The sequence below is a fragment of the Camelus ferus genome, chromosome 6 (assembly GCF_009834535.1).
Source record: "Camelus ferus isolate YT-003-E chromosome 6, BCGSAC_Cfer_1.0, whole genome shotgun sequence".
NCBI lineage: Eukaryota > Metazoa > Chordata > Mammalia > Artiodactyla > Camelidae > Camelus > Camelus ferus.
In genome coordinates, this window is record NC_045701.1 from 25,608,911 (window position 1) to 25,630,021 (window position 21,111).

General features: G+C 41.7%; 1 protein-coding gene across 11 annotated transcripts in view; it reads left to right on the forward strand.

Annotated features, from left to right (window-relative positions):
- The window catches only part of MEIS2 (Meis homeobox 2), a 195,696-nt gene that overhangs the window by 54,615 nt on the left and 119,970 nt on the right, over positions 1–21,111 (forward strand). For all 11 annotated transcript variants that reach the window (XM_032481536.1, XM_032481538.1, XM_032481531.1 and 8 more), the window contains one exon: positions 6,135–6,280. In XM_032481536.1, the coding sequence (XP_032337427.1) occupies positions 6,135–6,280 (146 nt within the window). The remainder of the gene's footprint in view (positions 1–6,134; positions 6,281–21,111) is intronic.

The window sequence follows — 21,111 nt, forward strand, 5'->3', positions numbered from 1 at the left end:
TATTTGGATACTTATGTACAAATTAGTGAATTATTTGAAAAAGATAATGATTTAATTTATATACTTAAGGTTTATAATCAGGCATATAAATATCGATATATTCATGAATATACCTAACTCCTGGAAGTAGTTCGGAAGGTATATGTGTGTGTGTATGAATTTACGTTACATAAAATGATAATGAATATAGCATTTCTATTTATCAAAAAAGAAAGGGGAAACAAGCCATGTCTTTCAGATGAAATGTCAGTCTTTTTTACAGCATGTATTTTGCATGAACATATTTAACTATTAAACTTGGTTCAAAACTGGGAGAAGTGAGGATTAAATAATGTGCCACCAACTTCCTCAAAATAAGTACAAATCCTATTAAACAAAATATGTATTCATTTGTCTAAATAATTCTCTGAAAATGTAAGACTGAGAGATCAGTTTCAGATGTTTGTTCTTTGACAGCGCACCAAACATCATAGAAGCCTTAGTCTATCTTTAAGGAGGTGGCTTTGAGGCAGGAGAAGTACATCACTGTGGTCACAGCTCTGACAAGTCGTTAACAGTGTTGCGCAGTGATGCCATCACAGCCCATGAGATGGGTAGGTTTTCAGATATTTCTGGCATCTTGGGCTCTGAAGGTCAGTCTGGTCCAAATAAGGGCCTCTACTTTTGACCACAATAAACCCATTATAAAAATCCTGAGTCTCAAAGACTCTTGCTGTACTGAATATATCTAAGGCCCGTATAGGCACTGGCTTACTTGGAGAAAAGTTTGCACATATCTCTTTGAACCTGGACCAGCCTGGACCAGCTCTTACTCAGTACCAACCCCTGGGCCCTCGATCTAATCTCTCCTCTGCACTTAGACCTTTACCTGTAGGACCAAACTCTGCTTGATAACAGAGTTCAGATGAAGTAATGCTTTGAAAAGCGAAAGATAACTTACAGTGCTAATGTGAGAATACCAGTGGTGGGAACACTGGACTTGGAGTTACCTGGAATCCAGTTTATCCATGTATCACATGCAGCTGTGGAATCTTAGGCAAGGATCTAACCTCTAGGCCGCAGTTACTTCACTGGTAAATGTCTGGGCTGTTTGTGGAGGGAGGTGGAGTAGAAAGAGGACGATGGACTAGGACCCTCTTGCTTGTTGCATTGTATTTCTGATGGGGCAAGAAGGCCACATCCCAGTGGTGCTGGACTCATCCCAGCACATCATCACTGTTTGTATCATTTCTTTATTGCCAAGCCAAGCAAATGATGTCTAAAATATAGACATATTTTTGGCTAAATGGAATAAGACAATATGCTAATGAAAAGAAGTAGTGTCCTTTTGCCTGGGTAGTTTTTATGGCCAGGAATTTTATGGATTGGGAGTTTTCTGCTTCAGAATCATCTGAGGATCCTCTCACCATATCTTTCCTTGCTTCACTGGCTACACAGCTACAGATAGGGATTTTTGCCTACACCCGGATACCCATGGAATCCCAGGGTGAACTTCCTGCAACTAGACTCCCTCAGTATTGCTGCTTCCCCAGGCAGTGCTCTGCTCTGAGCATAGTGTGCTCTGCTAGGGAAAGCTTGTGTGACCTCCTCTGGAGCAGGGGTGTCAGTCCAGCCACAGTTGCTCTCCAGTCACCTGAAAGCCTTAAAGCAGGAGGAGGACCCCGAGGTCAGATTCAGGCCCTCAGACAACCACCACCAGGGGAAGCAGGCTAAGGGGATATTTTCTGTGCCCTTCAGAAGTGCTTCTCAAACTCGAGTGTCATCAGAATCACCCGGAGTGCTTAGTAACACTCAGATGGTCCAGCCCCATCCCAGGAGAGTCAGATACAGTGGGTCCGGGATGGGCTCAGGAATTTGCATTTCTCACAATTTCTTTGCCGGTGTTAATACTGCTGGTCCGCATTTTGAGAGCCAGTGTTCTGCAGCTCCTTTCTTCCTGTTTAACCCTCACCACCGGAAGATAAGGTGGGGCTGCGCAGTGCTGGCCAGGACGGGTGACGGAGGGCAGCATGGCTTTCCCACAGTGAGTGGGGACCTGACCAGACTATAGTTGCTAATCATAACCACTAACCCCGCTCATGGCAGTCAGAGAGAATTTGACTCTCTACCTGTTCCTCAGGTTGTATCTTATCTCAAATTAGAAGGTCATCTGGTTCAGTGGCTTCCAAAAGCCAGTTTAAGAACCAGTGCTGATTGCATAAGCAAACCCAAGGAACTTGTTAAAAATACAAATTCCTTTGCCCAGCCCTAGGGTATTTTGATTCAGTAAGTCTGGGATGAGGCCTGGGGACTTGTTTTTTTAACAGTCTCCCCTGATGATCTGATCTGCTTCAAAGGTATCTATGCACAGGCCTCGGGTATTTCTTTCTGTGGTTGCACACAGCGCACTTGGTAATGCACAGCTATTTTGAATGTCTTGCCTCAAACTTTAGACTGTGCCTTTGGTCAAGGGATTAGCAACCTTTTAAAAGAAGCATGCCCAGTAAGTTCTTTATTTAGTTTTCCCCCATCAGCAGTGGCAATGCTGGTGGAATGGCCTGTGGGTTAACCCTTCAAAAAAGTTCAAGTGGGCACTGAGTTCTTCAGAGAAGCGCCATTCCTGGCTTGCTTGGAAGTGGCTACGGGTACTCGGGCAATCACCCAGCCCCTTCGGTACTGTACCAGGGCAGTTGCCCCAGTTTGGGATTCTCAAAAAGAGGGGGAGGGCCCCTGAATAAACTCCTGGATAAGTTCAGTCCTTCACTCAGCCAGCAGACAATCACTGGGGATCTGCATTGGCTCACACGTGGAGGTGTGCTCTCAGGATAAACAGATAAATAAGATACATTTCCTACCCCCAAGGATTCCACACTTTTGAGTCCTAACTTCAGATGCTGAGACATCTGCTATTGTCTCCCATACCTCCTTTGACACCTGCATCTGTGCCCATGAACACACCCTTTTCAGCACAGAAACTCATCTGGCACAGGTGCCCAGGATTGCCACCTCTCCTCGCTGCACACGCTGGCCCTGAAACGAGGAAGAAGTATCCACTTTCAGGGTTACTCACTCTAGCATCATCTGCCTGATTTTATTTTCAGTTGCAGATCACACAGCTGCCTTTTAAAATGTTTTTCTTTATGCTGTTGTTAGTCCTCTATGCTGGAGTTGGTTCACAATCCATTGGAGGAAAAGACAAATGTATTGTGTATTTGGAGAAGAAAATTCCTATCTCTATGCAGATGGAAACACTAATGTTAATGTAAAAATCCAATGTCTAGTATGCAGTTATTATAAAAATAGGCACACTTTTCTTCACAATTATTTGTTACACTTGATCCAAATTCAAATATTTTGCAACATTTATACGAAATGGACAGCCTTGTATTAAAATTCATGTAATGCTCCTGTCTTCTCTAGTTTGTCAGTCATCAAAGGATGCTCGATCCAGATATTTTTTTTCTTGAGCTAAATGTAGTGAATCATATAGTTTGAACGTGTTACCAGCCCTCTTTGCTTTTAAGCAAGAGACAAGGCACCGTGAAAACACTGTCTCTCCTTTTTAAGGTCATTGATTGGGTTAAAAGGCAAGTGCTTTTTTTGGTGGAACTTCTTTCAATTAAGCCATTAACCTTTTAAAATAAGTATATTCAAAGAATCTATCAAAAAAAAAAAGGCTGAATGAGATTTTAACAAAATCCTGACAATTTCAGCTTAAACATATACACAGAAACCATATGTGCTTAGGAAAAAATATATACACACAGGCATTGTTTACAGTGTGTGTTTTTATATTTGGAAGACATTGGAGGAAGAGCCATTCCACACACACATTATCTGAGCTGTACATCCTGATAGCCCACGTAAACTTTCCATCCAGAGACAAAGATATCTTTTTCCGTGGTAGGTCGACAGACAGACTGACTGACTTCAAACTTGCACTTGCAGTGTGGATTTTTTTTCCCTCATCTCCGGGTACTGCTTTTCAAAATTGCCTCAGGCTACAGAACAGCACCTCAGATCCCCAAGGCCCACTGCCTGGCTCCTAATAGCCACTCTCCATCTGTGTCACATGAACAGCTGATGAGATGGCTCCAGTGTCTGTATTTTGGAGAGCACATCCACCCAGGTTACAATGCTGGGGTTGCCAAGGAGCAGTCAGAAGCCATTAGTGTGGGTGAGAATTTGCCTTGCAGCAGTTCCTGGGCATGGTAGAAAGCGTGTGCGCGTGTCCCTGCTCGAGCTTGTGCATGTGTGTGTGTGTATGTGTCCTTATGCAGGTGACCCCCTCGTGTACCTGGGTGTGTAGGGAGGGCTGACATTTGAAGACTAGACTCCATCTAGCCAGTATTCAAAAGTCAAATGCCTTTTGTTTCCCTGTACTCTGATTAGTTATTTCACTATTTGGGGTCCTTCTGACTCACTTTTTTTTTTTTTTTTCATCATAACAGACGGCAAAGAAAAAGAGAACAGCAACTTCGGGGTCATGCTCTAGTGTTTGGGCAGATGGAAGGGAGCTGCTTTGCCTTGGGGCAGGGTGGTTGTAATGAAGTGGCCTGTCAGTCTGTAAATAGTGAGGGTCATCTCTTCCATGTGATGGAGGGTATCGCATTGCAGTGAAAATGGAAATGTCAATAAAATTAATCTGCCAGCTCTTTGCCGTGGCTTTTCTGCTTCTCTGGTCAAAGAAGGTTGAGGGTTTTTGCGGCGTGCAAGGAAAAGAACAGGTACAGGGGAGCCCACCTAGCAGCCGGGACAGGTTAGCAGGCGAGGGGCCCGTGGCAGGATGTCCCGGGGTAGCCTGGTCCAAGAGGACGGAGCCGGTCTGGGAATGAGCTGGTGGAGCTACAGCATCCCCCAGACGCTGCGGAGCGTCTAGCTCAGGCTACATTGAGCACAGAGTTTATTGTTTTAGGCTTTCTTGGACAAGGTTTTTACTTAGCATGGGATTTATGGCTTTTACTGCTAATGAATGTCTATTCTTAAATTACAAAAACCCCCATCTCAGCGCAATTCCCAGATGTCCTTCCAGGACCCTGGCTTCTTAAACACCAGCAGGGAGCATAAACTCTCCACTTCTCTGTTTTCCTCTTTCGTGTGGCTCCAGGCTAATGATGTGCAAGGAAAACACAGCCATCTATAAAGCCCCAGTGCTGTCCCCGTATTCTTCATTTATTTTGCATTTGATTATGCCACAAGTCGGATCTTGTTTCTTTCCTTTTTTTAAAGTTATTAGTTCAAATATTAATGTAGGGATATGGCATATATGGCTCCTCTTGATTGATGCCTTCCCAAAAACAGGGAGACGTGCTCGTATGAATTTTAAGAAAGTAGGGGTCCTGCAATGCCTTGCCAGAAGAGTTTTTCAGATACATAATTTAGATGCCCTCCAGGCAGGCTTTCAAGGCATTTTTGCCGGAGGGCAAGAAAAAATAACTATGACTGTTAAAAGTAAATGATTTTTGCTAATGCACAATTAATGCCAGAGAAAAGCACAGAAGAGAAAGATGTTGATAGAAACTTCTGATTAAGTGAGCACCCTACCTTGATGTGTATCTTTTTTTTTTTTTTTTAATGATAATGATCAGCGGCGCAGAGAGCTAAAAGTTTTCATGTCATGCAGATGCTCAGTCCAGGGTCATCTGAGCAGTGTGTGAATGTGCATGCTTAGGAGGTGACAGTTCTAGGAGGGGCTGAGCAGGCAGTGTGTTATGTGCAATGAACAGTGACACAGTTACTGTCACCTATGCAGGCAGCCTAGAATATATAGACTACAGAACATTTAACTTGATTACCCTACAGTATGTGTTCACTCTGGGCATGGGGATGCATTTTTACCGAATGGGTTTTCTGATGGCGGTTTTCCCACATTGGATTCTGTAATTGACAAAGAGCTACTGCACTGTGTCAGGAGCACAATTATAATTGAATTAATGATATGGGCAAGCGGGAGCCACACGAAATTAACATTTGAAGAGGCCTGGTTTAATTTTGTCTTTTACATATTTGTGTCTCCAATTATACATTAATGAAAGAGAATATACCTGCTTAATGGATTTCTTTCAACAAGCTTAGCTGAGCTCATCATTAGCGGCTCCTTGTTGCTGGCCCCCTTTCTGTGTTTTCTCTAATGTATTTTCTTTTCTTTCTACTAGGGGATGGTTTAGACAACAGTGTAGCTTCACCTGGCACAGGTGACGATGACGATCCAGACAAGGACAAAAAACGCCAGAAGAAAAGAGGCATTTTCCCCAAAGTAGCAACAAATATCATGAGGGCGTGGCTCTTCCAGCATCTCACAGTAAGTCAAGATGAAAGAGAAAAAAAAAGTTTTGTTGTTTGCCTTCTTGTAGCAAGTTAGACGGGCTCATACAGATTTTTTAAAAATAAGATGCCTATTTTCCCTTTCTTGAATCTAATGGCTAACAGAGCAGCCAAGGTTTTACCAAATGGCGCCACCCAAAGCGCACCCTGTAGAAAGGAGGAGTTTGTCTCAGTAGGTCAGGAATGGACTTTATTCAAAATGATCTAGCCCTAAAAAGTATACATAAGTAACTTATTTATGCTAAAAGGTACGAGAGCAACTTCGGGTAATGCAACCACAACCAAGAGAAACGGCTGCAAGAAGCCCATGAATCCATAAATGTTGTTGGTTACGCTGCCAACAAAAACTGTCTCCTCTAGGAGGCGAGCAAAAGCACCTTGCCCCACGCACGTCCACGCTTGTGGTATCCCATGCAACTCTAATCGCCAAAGCAGCTTGCAGACGTGTCATGTGTTTCTGTGACAAATGCGGAGGGGTAATAGGTGCTATAATGCCTTTGTTTCTAAGGTAGAGATTAAGGATTTTTTCTTAGCAGTTCAAGTCCGTTTTCTTATAGCCTAATCCTGTTCACTTCCGGAAAAAGATCAACCGTGTGCAACATTTGTAAAGTAACAGTTTATCTTTATCCTCCTGTTTGCAGTCGGTTTTATGTGTCATTATATATACCGTTGACTCTAGGACTCTCATGTCAAAAAAAAATTACAAGATATTTTTACAGAGGAACTAGGCACTCGTATTTTACTGTGCATTTGGAAATTCTGGGCAAATGGTAAAGATTTCAGAGGCTGTTGCTTGCTATCGTGTTGCTTTCGGGCCATTCTGTTTAGGTTGATGCTTAAAACTAGGGTAGCACATGGAAAGCGGAAGGTCTTTGATCATCCAACGTGTGTGTTGCTGTGCTGAATGACATTAGTTACAGTGTCATGGGTCCAGGACAAGGTTCCACTCTTATTTATGGCGCTGGCTGCTGACCCGCTCTCCCAGCAGTGCTCCAAAGGGCAAGGGGTGGAGCGGTGGCAGGGAGGGCGGACTGATAGATCCACATTCCTAAATCGGCCATTTCGATGTAAGGACATTAGTAGCAAACTAAGGTGTATCGATCTGGCCCGTGGTGTCAGGATTAGCTGGGAGAACCAACGAGGCTGCCGTGGCAGTGGTTATTCTTGCCTTGCAGCTATGGCCATTTCAAAGGTCAGGGCCCTGCACTGACTGGGCTCAGAGGAATTAGACAGAACACGCAGTCTCTGGGCTGATTACTTAACCAAAGACAAAATAATGAGTCTTAAGCAAATACTGACTAATTGAAAGGGCTGTAAATCCATTACATATTGGTCAGGGATAATCAGGAGTATTTAATCACTTTTATCTATTCAGAAGCACTGAAGCTGCAACAGCAAAGCCCTGAACCTTGCCATGTGGTTATTATTCTCATCATTATCAAAATTACTTCACAGCTGTTCTTTGCTACATCACCTCAGCTGGAGATTTACTAACCTGTAAAATGTTTTTAATTTGGAAGTCGAATGAGTGTGAGGGGAGGGCTTTCTCATTTTTAACCAAAGGTTTGTTTGGTTAGAGTAGCAACTAAGAAAGGCAGGGCAGGGGCGAGGGGATGGCAGGCAGGCGCCTCCTCCCCTCCAGCTCACCTGTCAGGTTTCCTCCCTCTGTGTAGAAAATAAAAACTTCAGCGGTTGCTTTCCAGACAAATGTCTCCATGTATTTTCAACCCCTCAACCATCAAAACCAACTTCACAGAACAGCAGAATCTTAGTGAATTCAGCTGCTTTGTTTACAAACCAGGAAACTCAGACTCAGAAAAGGAAGTGATTGGCTCAAGGTCCAGCTGCAATCTGGACCCCAGCCTTCCTTGTCCCCAGCTCTGTGCGTTTTCTACCCCATTATGATGACTCTGCTAAAATCATGATCACCTTTAACAGCTATCATATCAATCTCACAACCTCTGCCATCAAAACGTTCAGCGTCAAAGGGGAGGAATATGGAGAAGCAAAGTGCTGTTTGCTTTACTTGTTCTAAAATTTTCCTGTCCCCCAACCTTTCCGAATAGAGGAGACTTTGTTTGCACCTCTCTCAAAGCCAAGTCTCTCCTTCACCACCCGGGGTTCTGTGCCTTGAATCTCCCACAGAGTGTCCAGAGCCCAGCTGCACCTCCTGCCTCGTCCTGTTGACGGATTAGCTCCCATCTCCCTGTCCTGCACTGAACCCACTGCGCACCAGGGCCACCGGTGAGGAATAGTGTGTGGCCAGTGATTCCTGGGGGGTCCTTGTGGTGGTCCCATGCAGGACCTTCTTCCCACCCCGAGGTGCTTTCATCTAGATAAATGTGCACCAGGCTTTGTGCAGAATTCACTGTCCAGCTGAAAATTTTAATTCATGCCTGTCCTTGGAGTAGGGAGAGAAGACCCAAATATGCTGAGCTAGGGAGTCGGGAAACCGTCATTTTGAGTTCAGTTTTCCTGTGTCCTGGCTGAACCTTAGTCAAGTCCATTAAGTTCCCTGGACCTTCCATTTCCCCGTTTTTCAGATGAGAGGGACATGGGGCACGACCCAGGATGTGCACATTGCAGGCTCCTTTCCCGCACTCGTGTGTTTTGGTTCCACTTAGAACGTTCCAAGCAGCGCTCTGCCCCAGCCGTCAGGTCTGCCCCAGGTCGTCCTCTCCTCTGGATCCTCGTCCCCCTTCCTTCTTATTTGCCATTAAGTGCTGTTTTTTCCTCCTCCCCGTGACCTTCTTTCACAACATGCTCCTTTCATTACTTTTCCCACTGGCTTTGTCTCTCAGTCCTTCTCTCTGCTCCCCTCCCCTGCCTTTCCTGCACCTTCCCTTGTATGTAAGGAAATTCTCAGCTTTCTCTTTGCAAATACCTTCCCTCTTCATCCAGACTTCACCCCAACTGCAGAGAAGAGGTTCAGTAACTTTGATGAGGATGGTCCTGTAAAACTTTTACTTTCCGATCTTTAATGAGCTGAAAGATTTACTCGGCTATAATTCTGGGCGCAGAAACCGAGAATAGAGACCCCTAACTAGCGACATGTTAATTTAGACTCCTTTTCTTACCCGCACTAACAGGCATGAGGAAGTCCTTGGAAATAGAGATGCCCTACTATATTTTTCTGTCATTTAATTAATTTCAACTTTCAAAGTGAAATGTTGGCTGTAGCTCACTGAAAATAGATGTAGTCTAAATTATTATTTCATGTAAATTTCTTTACAAGTGCATGATTCAATGTGCATTCCTTCATTAGTAGTCTCTTTAACATTATTTCAAACTGGTTTGTTCCCTTTTGTGCAGTATGACCTGTTCTTGTATTACAATAATCCCCGATGTACCCTTTTTTCTTTCTTTTTTTTAAAAAGAAGCTAATTGAATTATCTCATTATTTTAATTTGTTAAGCAAATGTATTTTGCATCTCAGGATGTGTTCTTAAAGAAGGGGGCTGCTGAGGCTTTGCCCCCTGAATGGGCCATTGGCCCATTTTGACATTCATGCATTCATTAACTAGCAGAACATAAAAGAACTCTGGTTGTATTTTTTTTTTTCCTAACACCCAACCAGCATGAAGCAACTTTTTCCAATAAGCCACAGGGGTCTCTCTACATATGTTCTCAACTGCAAGCTATTGTCACCTATTCTGAATACCTCAAAAGGCCCAGAAAAAAAGAACCCCACCTCAACAAAGGCCAACTGTAGCAATTGTTAAGTCTTAGTCTCAATATGACAAAAATCATTAACCTTCAGTTTTCTTGGAAGAACAAGTTCCACTACAACTGTAACAGTTAAAACAGTCTCTCAAATTCCTGTGCACCACCAGCTTTAGGGGAAAAGGTAATATGCTCACAGTGAATTGATTATATTGAGGAAAATATTTAAACTAAATCCAAAATGGCATTAAAAAAAAAAAACTATTTGAAGCATTGAGGAATTTCCATATTCTGAGTTTAGCACTTGGAACTTAAGTCTGAGGCTAACTAGTTTCTAGTTTCTAAGTACCAGTTTCCAAAATGTTCTTTAAACGTCACAGTAATTTTAAGGAAATGAATCCATATAAATATTTAAAGCCTCACAATAATTTTAAGGAAATGAGTCCATATAAATATTTTTTAGAAATTCAACTAGTGGAAACATCGGGTATACTGTTAGCCTCTGTTCTATTGGTGGGCGGCTCTGCCTGCCTTCTCAGGCTAAGGAATCTAGGGAGGATCGAAGAAAGAATCTGTTGGAATATATGTGCTTTTGCTGGAAAGTACCCAATGGCAAAAAAAAAAAAAAAAAAAAAAAAACTTTGGGAAATCCTAGGGAAGTATATTCCTTTCACTAACACATGGAGATTATGATAGCATAAAAGTAAGCCTGCCATTACAACTGTTTTTATTTGACTTCAAAGATAGTTAAAGAAAGAAACAGCAAGAAATAATACCCGGGCTGACGGCTTATTCATAACCGTGAAAAACTCCTCCACGCCGAGAAGCCCTTGGTGTGCTCAATTAGGCTCTCAGGCACCTCCACTTGCCGCCTTCAAGAGCTCCCCTAGTTGTGCCGCAAAGAATATATTTGATCCTGGAATGAAAACAGGAAGGCTCACGCACAGAGGCACGACTTGCTCATCCCGGGTTCTGCCGAAAGTTTTTCTTATTTGAAAACAGAGGGATAAAGCTTACACTCAGCGGAAGTGGGACTGACTTCTTTTAAAGATATGTGTGCAGAATCAGAAGCGAATTTACTTTAAAGTGATATAGTATCACACAGCCTTCTTGAAACTGCAGGCTCTAAAAACTCTGCCCTTTGTTCGTGGCAAAATGCTTTCTCCCTCCATTTCTCTGGCGGTAAGGGAGCAGAATGGAGCCTGCCTCTCAGGTGTTGCACGGGTTTCACGCCTCTCTCATTAGAGTTTGTTTTATGGGATTTTGTGGCAACTAACAGGTATCTTAAGGCATATTGTCCTACAGAGATAGTGCACCCAAGTTATGAGTAAATACAGCTCCATGTTATGTTAGAGAAATATATTTCTTCTCCAGTAAATTCATCAAGACCATATGACAGTCAACCTAGGCATCTCAGATTTTTTATTAAATGTGTGTACACACACACACACACACACACATACATGCACAAACACACAAATGAGAGAGGGAGAGAGAGAGGGATATCAATGGAGGGAGGAGGAGCCAGACTAGACTATTTTGCCTTTTAACTAGTTCTCTTCCTCTTGTATAGATGCAGATAGCTTCTTTTCTCAATGAGACAACACAGTGATAGTTTCTTTTCTCAATGAGGCAATACAGTGTCAAGATTAACAGCACAGGGATTGGAATCTGTAACACAGTAGATTTTTGATCTTGAGCGTTTACCCTTTCTGGACCTCACTTTCCATATCTGTAGAATGGGAATAATTTTAGAACCAACCTTGCAGGGATTAAATGAGACTCTGTATAGCATTCAGCTCCACGCCTGGCTCTTGTAATAAGTACTTAATACAAAATAACTATAATTCATATTTTAATCTAGTTGCATGGCTACCAGTAGAAGTGGGCAACCAAAATTACCACATACTTTCCTGGAACTGTGTGAGCTGGAGAGAATGGCTTTGCCAAACCAGTCCCAAAGGCCCCTCAACAGGAGAGAACATAGTCTGACCTCCACCTACTAGAGCCATATTATGACCATCAGACAGCTGCCCAGTGATGCTTGGTGATGGCATCAAAGAGTCCTGGTGCCCATGGAAAGCCAGGGAATCCTGGTGAGCCTTCTGGGATGAGGTGAGATGTAAAGAAGAAACTTGCTGTGGACTAGTTCAGGATGCCTCCCCTGGGGCCTCCTTTTGATAGAGAAGGCTCCTCTTCCTCTTAAGGGTCCCAGTATGAGAACAGAATCCTGGGTGTAGGCCCTCTGAGAGACAGCACAGTATGAGGTTTTAAAAAGGGTCCCTGGATGTGCAATTAGACTTGAGTTTAAGCTCTGTGGTCCTGGATGAGCTATTCAACCACTGAACCTATTTCTGTACCTACAGAATGAAAAGAATAAATATGCCCTCAGCTTGGCTGGTTGGGTTGCTGTGAGGCTCAGATGATGTGGGCAGTTTGTAAACTGTAATGTCCTGCACACGTGTCAGGTGCTTTGGTTTTTGGTTGGGTGCTTGGGATTCCAGCAGCTTGAGGCCTTTAGCTCCTCATGAGATCACCATGGGTGAGCAGTGTGGTGCTGCCTGTCTCCGCTTGTCCATTTCAACCAGGGTATCCATGGTGACACTGTGATCATTTCCATCATTAGACATATTTTTAAGGGCCTCAAGTGGTTAACTGAATCAGTATTTCAGGGACATTAGTTATTTCTACTTGGAAATTAGTGCCCTCATGATTCTGAGATCAGTCTACTTTAACACTGATTGCTAAAGGCCAAATTAATACCAAATATAAAATGTTGGCCTTACTTACACAGTGAGAGATGGCCTTTCGCACATCCAGAGATACAGATGTGCATGGTCTACAGGTGGGGCTCATGGCCTGAGACATGCTTGTGTGGAAAGGCACATGCAGAACACACAGCTGCAAAACACCAGCAGAAAAGCTTCCTGCACACACGCAGCTGAGTGAGGCTGCCCAGAGTCGTAGCCTTAGCATTGTTTCTCCGCTTGCCAGGAGAAAACATCTGTGAATTATTTGAATGGAACCTTACACTGGAGACCGTCTGAATTGGTGTCATCTCTGTTTAATTTCAGGAAATGATGTCACAATGCATTAAATAACAATGCTGGGTGATTTATTTTCCCGTGGACATGCTGTCCTAAGCATTCCTCTTCTCTTGCAATGTTTCCAATTAACTGTAAGCTTGAGTGTTCTTCCTATTTCATAATGATTTTGAGGGGTAGGGGCGGGAGATTGGGGTGGGAATAGTGGTAATTTCAGAGGTTGCCGAGGCTCAGAGTTAATGGCGCATCCATCATGTTCTTGTTGGGACAGGAGGGCATTGAATGTCGGGGCTATGATCACCACTGGCAACCTACAACATTGTTGGTTTTAAAGAATGTCTTGTGGGGAGGGTATAGCTCAGTGGCAGACTATGTGCTTAGCATGTACAAGGTCCTGGGTTCAATCCCCAGTACCTCCATTAAAAATAAATAAATAAATAAATAAATAAACCTAATTGCTCCCCTAAAAAAAAAAAAGAATGTCTAAAAAAGAAAGTTTGAGTATTCTGATCCTAGCTGTCCAAAGAGCCACTAGATAATTTTAATAGCAACCTGTGTGCTGTAGCTTCTGCCTTTATCAAAGTTTCCATGCACTCCCTTCTTCAGTAAAGAATAGAGGACATAAGTCAATTCTGTGTGCCATCTGTCGTCGTTTTTACAATTTCTCAAATTAAAGAGACAGGCCAAAAATTTAATGTTATGTTGAATCCTAGAAACTCCTCTAGAAGAAATGAAATTGCAACTAAATTGACTTTGTCTCTCTTGAGGGGCAAAAAAAAAAATGCACACCACTGTGTCATAACCTTTCACTTATCATCCCAATTTGGTATTTAGAATTGGATTATGAGGGGTTCTGCATCAGAAAGCCTGATGTATTTGGGATTCAGCAGCCTTTGTCCACATTCTGAATGACTTTGCGGTAAAGTCTCCAGTATGGGCGGCGGCAGTGGCCTCTCATGGGAATGATGGGATGTGTGGTCGCCTCCATGCAAAAACATCTGGCCAAGACATTTCAAAAGTATGTATCAGACCATCCTGTTTAAAGAAAAATTCACTGAGATAGACTTGGAATATTAAGTCCCAAATTACGAGCTACTAGCTGACAGACACGTTTTAAAAATTAGTAACTGAAGGAGATTGAAGAATGAAATGCTTATTAAATTACCATCAGAAAGAAACTAAAATAATCATTAGCTCAAAGTTTAGCACCCAATTTCATAAACTATCACTCTAAGTATAATTGTTTAAAAATACGTTAAAGAATTCAAGGAGATGGAGAATTGAGGACCCTTGAATAAAAGAAAATAGGAGGCATGTGCATATCTGAATATTCAGCTATTTAAAAACTCCAAGAATACGGTGCCATTAAATGCTGTTTAGTGAAACCCGTGAATATTCATTCAGATCACAGAGAAAATTTCCATTTCTTCATTCCACATGACCACAGTTTGCAAGTGTCTTCTGTAGGGAGGTGGAGTTGTTGGGAATTAAAGTCTGTTTTGATGAGGTTATGAGAACACTCACTGTTCCTCAGCTTTGCTGCAGGACAGGGTCATAATAGTGACCTTAATGTTCAGGATTAATTTTGATTTTAGAGACTGTTACTGCACAGATTTTAGAGGACTCCTGGAAATGCCCTGCCTTCTCTGTGCTGTGGTCTGTTTTTGCAATTTGAAGCAGATTATGAAGTGCAAAGATGATAGCCAGCCCCACTGCCCCCACGAAGGAATAGTGACTTGGGTAGGAAGCGTTGGATTGGCTGAATGGCGTTTGCCATATTCCATTGATGTGCTGCGCACCACTTTCTACCCTGATTGGCAGCAGTTGTTTACAGTGTGCAGCGCAATCACTGGCACCCTTTAAAGGTGTATTATCCTCTTAAAACATAATAGTAATGCCGTTTTCATGCTTTTACATTTGCTATGCATATTTTGAACTGCCAAGTCCCAAATCTGCCAGAATTCATTTAAGTTGTTTTTATCTAATAGTGGATAAGTTGTTAAGTCACAATATAATGGCAGATAATTTTTCTTAAACTATGGTTTTTCTTCTTGGTTATAATAGATAACATGAATATTTGTTGACTCTGACTTGATTGTCCACAAAAAGAAAAATTACAACTCAAGAGATTATTATTGTGGTATTCTGTGATGACAGGAAATGAAAAGAATATGTTAGCTAGTTATCCTGAGCAGTATAGAAAATTAACATGAGCCACTAAATCAGCCCTCTTCCGACCACCCTGCCCTCTAAGTTACTGATATCTGATTTGCCTAACATAGCCAGATAATGGAGATCCACCTTTGTTAATCCCAGCACCAAATTTTGTTGCTGCTCTTAATTTTAATGTTTATTATCAAATTATTAACCATCTAGAAAGAATTACTTATTGCATCATTCCCCTACATTCACAGGTATTCCAGAATTCATTTTGCCTTGGAAATATCTGGTAATTCCATTACTAATAATTTAGAAAAAGGTAATCCCATAACTTCGGTCACACTACAGTTGTAAAATGGCTTATCTCTGACCCTGGGACACCTGGTGTGACCCTGTCATAAGCCAACAATAAGCAAACCAAGTGTACTGGGGGTGATGCTACACTAGTCTTTCAAAAAGAAAAAGGCTTTTATCAGACAGAAGATGTGACTGCCGGATTATTCCCTGTAGGTTTGGTGACATGTTGGAAATCTTTATAAAAGCAGCCTTATCTTTTTCCCCATGGTGAAAAGTTACAGGCTCCATTTCAGTGTTTCAAGATACCTGCAGGCAGCTTGTGAGTCTTTACACTTGTTTTAAACCCTGCCTCTCAGTGAATTTAATTTTTAAAAAAATTGGTGAGAATGCATGGGCAATATGAGATCATTATTAGTGAATTATAAACTCAGTTTAGTTTTTGCATTAGTTTCTAGGAAACCATAAGTTTAAACCCATGTGGCAAAATCCCACCGATTACTTGATGGCACGTTGATGAAGACCCCTCTTATTGCTTAATCCTGAAGCTTTTATGTTTGCTGGTGAACTGCTTAAGTGATAATCAAATATGACCATGTGGAAAGGCATTAGTTTTTAATATGACCTTTGTTACCAGCCTGGGAATCCTTTCAAAATAGCTTGAACTTTCTTTCTTTCTTTCTTCCTTCCTTCCTTCCTTCCTTCCTTCCTTCCTTCCTTCCTTCCTTCCTTCCTTTCTTTCTTTCTTTCTTTCTTTCTTTCTTCTTTCTTTCTTTCTTTCTTTCTTTCTTTCTTAGCAAGTTTAAAGAAAAATGTGACTTAGTTCTCTTTGGTTCTTATATTCATACTCTCTTGTCAGTGTCTGTCCCAAATATCCCCCCTTCTTGTTTGAAATGTATGTATAATCAATTAAATAGAAGGGGCTGCTTAAATTCTTCTGAGTCTATGGTTGGCCATGATTGGTGCAGGCAATGGAAATGTTTGGAATTCATAAACAAATCAGTGCTTTTCCTACCTTTAGATAGTGAGGACAATCTGTTAATTCTCTGTGCTCTACAAAAACAAACATTTAGGGGCAGAGGGGGAAGAAAGTCCTGCTGTTTACAAGGCTCTGCGTACCAGAAGCAGCGGAGTTCGGATCAATTCAAAGTTACATGACCAGCGTCCTCGTCTCAGCTCCGCCTTTTGCTCTCTGAGTTATCTTGGGCAAGTCAGTTTATTTTCTGAGTGCTGGTTTTGTCATCTCGTTGTTTTGAGGATTGGCTGAGATTAGAAATAGCCCTTTGAAAAAAGCAGAATGCTCTGCAAGTATAAGATGATATTCATTCATGTTTTCATATAATTCCCTGAAATAATTAACTTGCTCTGTCTTAGCTCCATGACACCCAAACCTGGATATGGGTGAAACACTCTTCAGAGGAAAATATTGTACTCATTTCTTTAGATCTAAGTTCTGTTTTGGTATGAGCATCACATCCTACAGTTAGCATGATATGTACAAGGAAAAGGGCAAGCCATCTCATGCACCATGCATACAGTGGCAGTATTAGTGGCATCATGAGTCAGAGTAATTTTTGAAATTGCAGAAACTCAAACTTAAGAGAAAGAACTAGATGAGAGCAAACTAACCTCACAATCCATTTATGCCTCCTTCTGTTGTTATAGTTTTGGAACCAGCTCCTTGCAGATTTGGACATCTTTGTTCTTTGTCCATAAACTTTTCATCCTGAGAATTAACCGGTTCACCAGCTTGCCACTTCTCATCCTGGCCAAGCTGCTGAGGATGAGCAGTTTTTCATCTCTAAAATGGCGATCTCATAGCCCACCCTGAAGAAGGTGGAATCCTATGAGAGACGCAGGATTTCCCATTGCAGCCTGAGACTAGTGGGATTATTATTAGCAATATTTTTTGAAGATAGTTTCAGTCTGGTTGCTAAATCAGGCTACATTTGATTCTACATTCAGAGATTTGTGGGTGCTGCAGCTCTTAAGACAGAATCCTCTTTGGCTGAAGAGTAGAAAATATGTAATAGTGGGGAAAGCTTGGAAGGATATATTGATTGAGGCCTTAGGTTTAGATACATAAGCCAGATATCTGGGTGGGGACCTCTATGGACATTAGAAATGATGAGACAACAGTTTGGGAGTTGGGCGGATCTTTGTAGGAGCAGTTCTTGGAAGCATGGCATTGGATAAAGGTAAGGAAGGAAGAGAGCACAGAGAGTAGGGATCTGAAGATAGAAGCTTTTTTAAAACTACATTTATAGGTAGGAAGAGAGAAAGTAATGAACAGAGATAAAGAAGTCAGACTAGTAGGAGCATAATCAGATCATGTGAAGAGAGAAGGAGTTTCAAAGTAGAGGAAGTAGATTCTGTCGAAAGATCAAGGACAATGATATTGACTGAAAACAAGCCTTGGCAGTTGGCACTTGGGGGTCATGGTCTAGCTCTGAATTCTACGGACTGAGGAGTGAGCAGGCAGAGTTGGGAGGGAGCAAAGGAAGAACAGAGGACAGTGTGTGGGAGTGACCGCTTTAATCAGCAGAGGTGGATCAGGTGAATCAGATGTTGCATCAGCAAGGGGGAGAGGCTGCGGTGTAGGTGTTGGGGGAGAAGGGGATGGAGACAATGGATAATTCAAGGTTCAAGAAAAGGGAGCCAGTGAAGGTGGGGTCAAAACACAGGTAGAAAGGTGGGTAGGAGAAAGATGCATTTTATAAAGAGTAGCAGGAAGGCTGGGGGTATTCAGAAAAGAGCTTCCCTAACTGGGTGAGTAGGAACTGTGGACACTGAGCGAGAGCGAATGAGAAGGCAGAGCAGTGTGGCCAGGCTGGAATGGACCCTCCCCACCTCATTTCATCCTTTCCCAGGCAGAGCTCAGGAACCAGGAGCAAGAGGGCGAAAGCAGACAACAGGAAAAACCTAAGCCTGGGATTGACAGCATGGTGGGGGGTGGGGGGTGAGTTAGAGGAACCTTTAAACAGCTGACTAATACGTCAAAATTCCCATGAGATATTCTTTCCTTGAATTGTGACCGAAAAAGGATTCTGTGGTTCATCTGAATAATGAAACAGTTGAGAAAATTCAAGGTATTTTTGGAAAAGGAAAAATGGGAGAAACCTCGCACTATTATTAAAACAGATTATAAAGCTACAAAGTGTGGCACTGGCTAACACAACAGGCAGAATGATCATTTGAACAACATAAGAATACACAAATTAATCCAAATGTATGGAGATATTTATTAATTTTAAGGGCATCACTTCAGATCAACTGAGAAAATAAGAATAATTCAATAAACGGTTTTTGGTTAATGGTTTAACTATTTTTGAAAAAACAATCAGTACTCTCCATCAGAATAAGGTCCTCATTTAAGAGTTCTTTGAAGTTGGTTTCACTATTTCTCTTTCCTTTGTTTAGTGAAATCCTTTCAGAGCATAAAAGCAAAGAAACTATACTGAAAAATAGTGTTAGATTTAAGTAGACAAAAATAAAAATTTAGAGCTTTTGAATGTCAAGAAAACACCACAAAATAAAAGCAAACATTAAACTGGCAAGGATATGTATGACATAATATAACAGGCAAAGGATTAGTGTCCTTAATAAATAAGATAACAAATAAGTAAGGAAAAAAGTGCAGTAGATAAAAAGACACAGATGAATAGGTCCATTCACAAAAGAAGAACTACAGATAGCCAGTAGGCATTTGAAAAAATGTTCAAGGAAATTAGTAAGCAAATCAATTTTTAAAGCAACAAAAAATATTATTTTTAATAAAATTTTTAAAACTAAAAAAAAAAAAAAAAATAGTGTTCAGCACTGTCCAGGGTTGAAAGAAATATCTGCCTTAATAGTGACTAAAAAATTGGCCTGGTCTTCCAGGAATTTAAACTGGTAATATGTATTACTAATTGTATTCTTATTCTTTGATCCAGTAATTTAATTTCTAGGAGTTTATCATAAAGAAGTAATAAGAAACATACACAAAAACTAAGCAAAGTTGTATATAAAGATATTATTTATGAAAATACAACATTGAAAACACCTATACTTTTAATTATAGGAAAGGAAATTGTAGTGGAATATTATATAATCATTAAAAGTTATATTCTCAAAAATATATCAAGATATGGAAAAATCTTTCAGTATCTTACCAGGTGAAATAAAACAGATAAGGCAGTATGCATGATATGATTACAATTTTATAAAAGAAAATATTTGCAGATATATGCATAGAAGAACAAATGAAAATGTTAGCAGTGATTATTATCTTTGGGAAGTGAGAGCTGGGTGGGTAAACTTTTTTCACTTTCTTCTCTATACTTATCCATATATTCTAAATTGTCTATATAATGTGTGCTGTATTTATAATACAAGACAATAAGTGTTATTTTAATAGCCATGCTTGGTAGGGTGGCTAATAAAGTGTGAAGGTGAACCTGGGAGGGAACACAGGAAGCCCACTGAGAAGGCGCAAGTCCAAATGAAGATTAAGAGGGAGAACAGAAAAGCGGGGAAGGAACGTTTTAAGGTCTGTGGTCTTGGAAATGCAGCATCTCTGCTTGACCAAATTCAGGGCTGGGGAAGTGGAGATGGATGACATTGGAATTAAGAGAGGCAAAATGTTAGAACGGTCTTTGTCATACATATTGAAACCTTCAGAAGTAGAGGCAAGCAGTAGGGAACGTTCTAGCCTCTACAGAAGCCGCTGGGGCAAGTGGAGGTGGCTTAGAGATCAGCATTGCCCATAGCAGTGGAGAGGAATGGCCGCAAACGCTGTGGACTTCGTGAGGAAAGTCGGGGGAGAGGCTTACGTCAGGGGCTGAGAGCAGCGAGTGAGAGTTAAAAGGGAAGAGGCCACAGTCTGGCCTCTCTTCCCTGATTCCAGAGGGACTGGTAAGAAGAGAAAACAGGTGACTTCAGTGGGAGAGTGTCTCAGTCAGTTCAGGCTGCTGTAACAAATATCACTGACAAAAGGGCTAAAACAACAGAAGTTTATTTTCTCACAGTTCTGGAGTCAAGGAAGTCCAAGATCAGGATGCTGGCAGCATCGGTGTCTGGTGAGAGCTCTCTCCTTGGGTTGCAAATGGCTGCCTTTGTACTGAGTCCTCACACGGCCTTTCTATTGTGTGTGTGTGTGTGTGTGTGGAGAGAGAGAGAGAGAGAGAGGGAGAGGGATCTCTTCCTCTTCTTATAAGTCCACCAATCCTACGAGATCAGGACCCTACCCTTATGACCTCATTTAGCCTGAATTCCCTCCTATAAGCTCTGTCTTCAAACACGATCACGATGGGGATTAAGGCTTTAACATATGAAGTTTGTGGGGACACAGTTCAGTCCACAAAAGAGAGTTTTTAGAGAAACAATATTTCAGGACAAACTCAAGTTTCAAAAGGTCGAGGATGTGGAAGTTACATTTGTGGAAAAGATCAAAGTTATTTTTATTCCATGACAGCAGGTAAGGACGAGGGCAGAGGAGCCAGTTGACTTAGGATGTGGCAACAGGAAACAAAGGACCCAGGATGCCGAGTCCTGCCTCGAGGACGCGGCCTTGGCTTGTAAAGCTGTCTAGGATACTGTGGAAGATCGAAGTAGAGAAACCCAAATAACAATTCCTGAAATGTTTCCCAAAGCACCTGGATGGAGG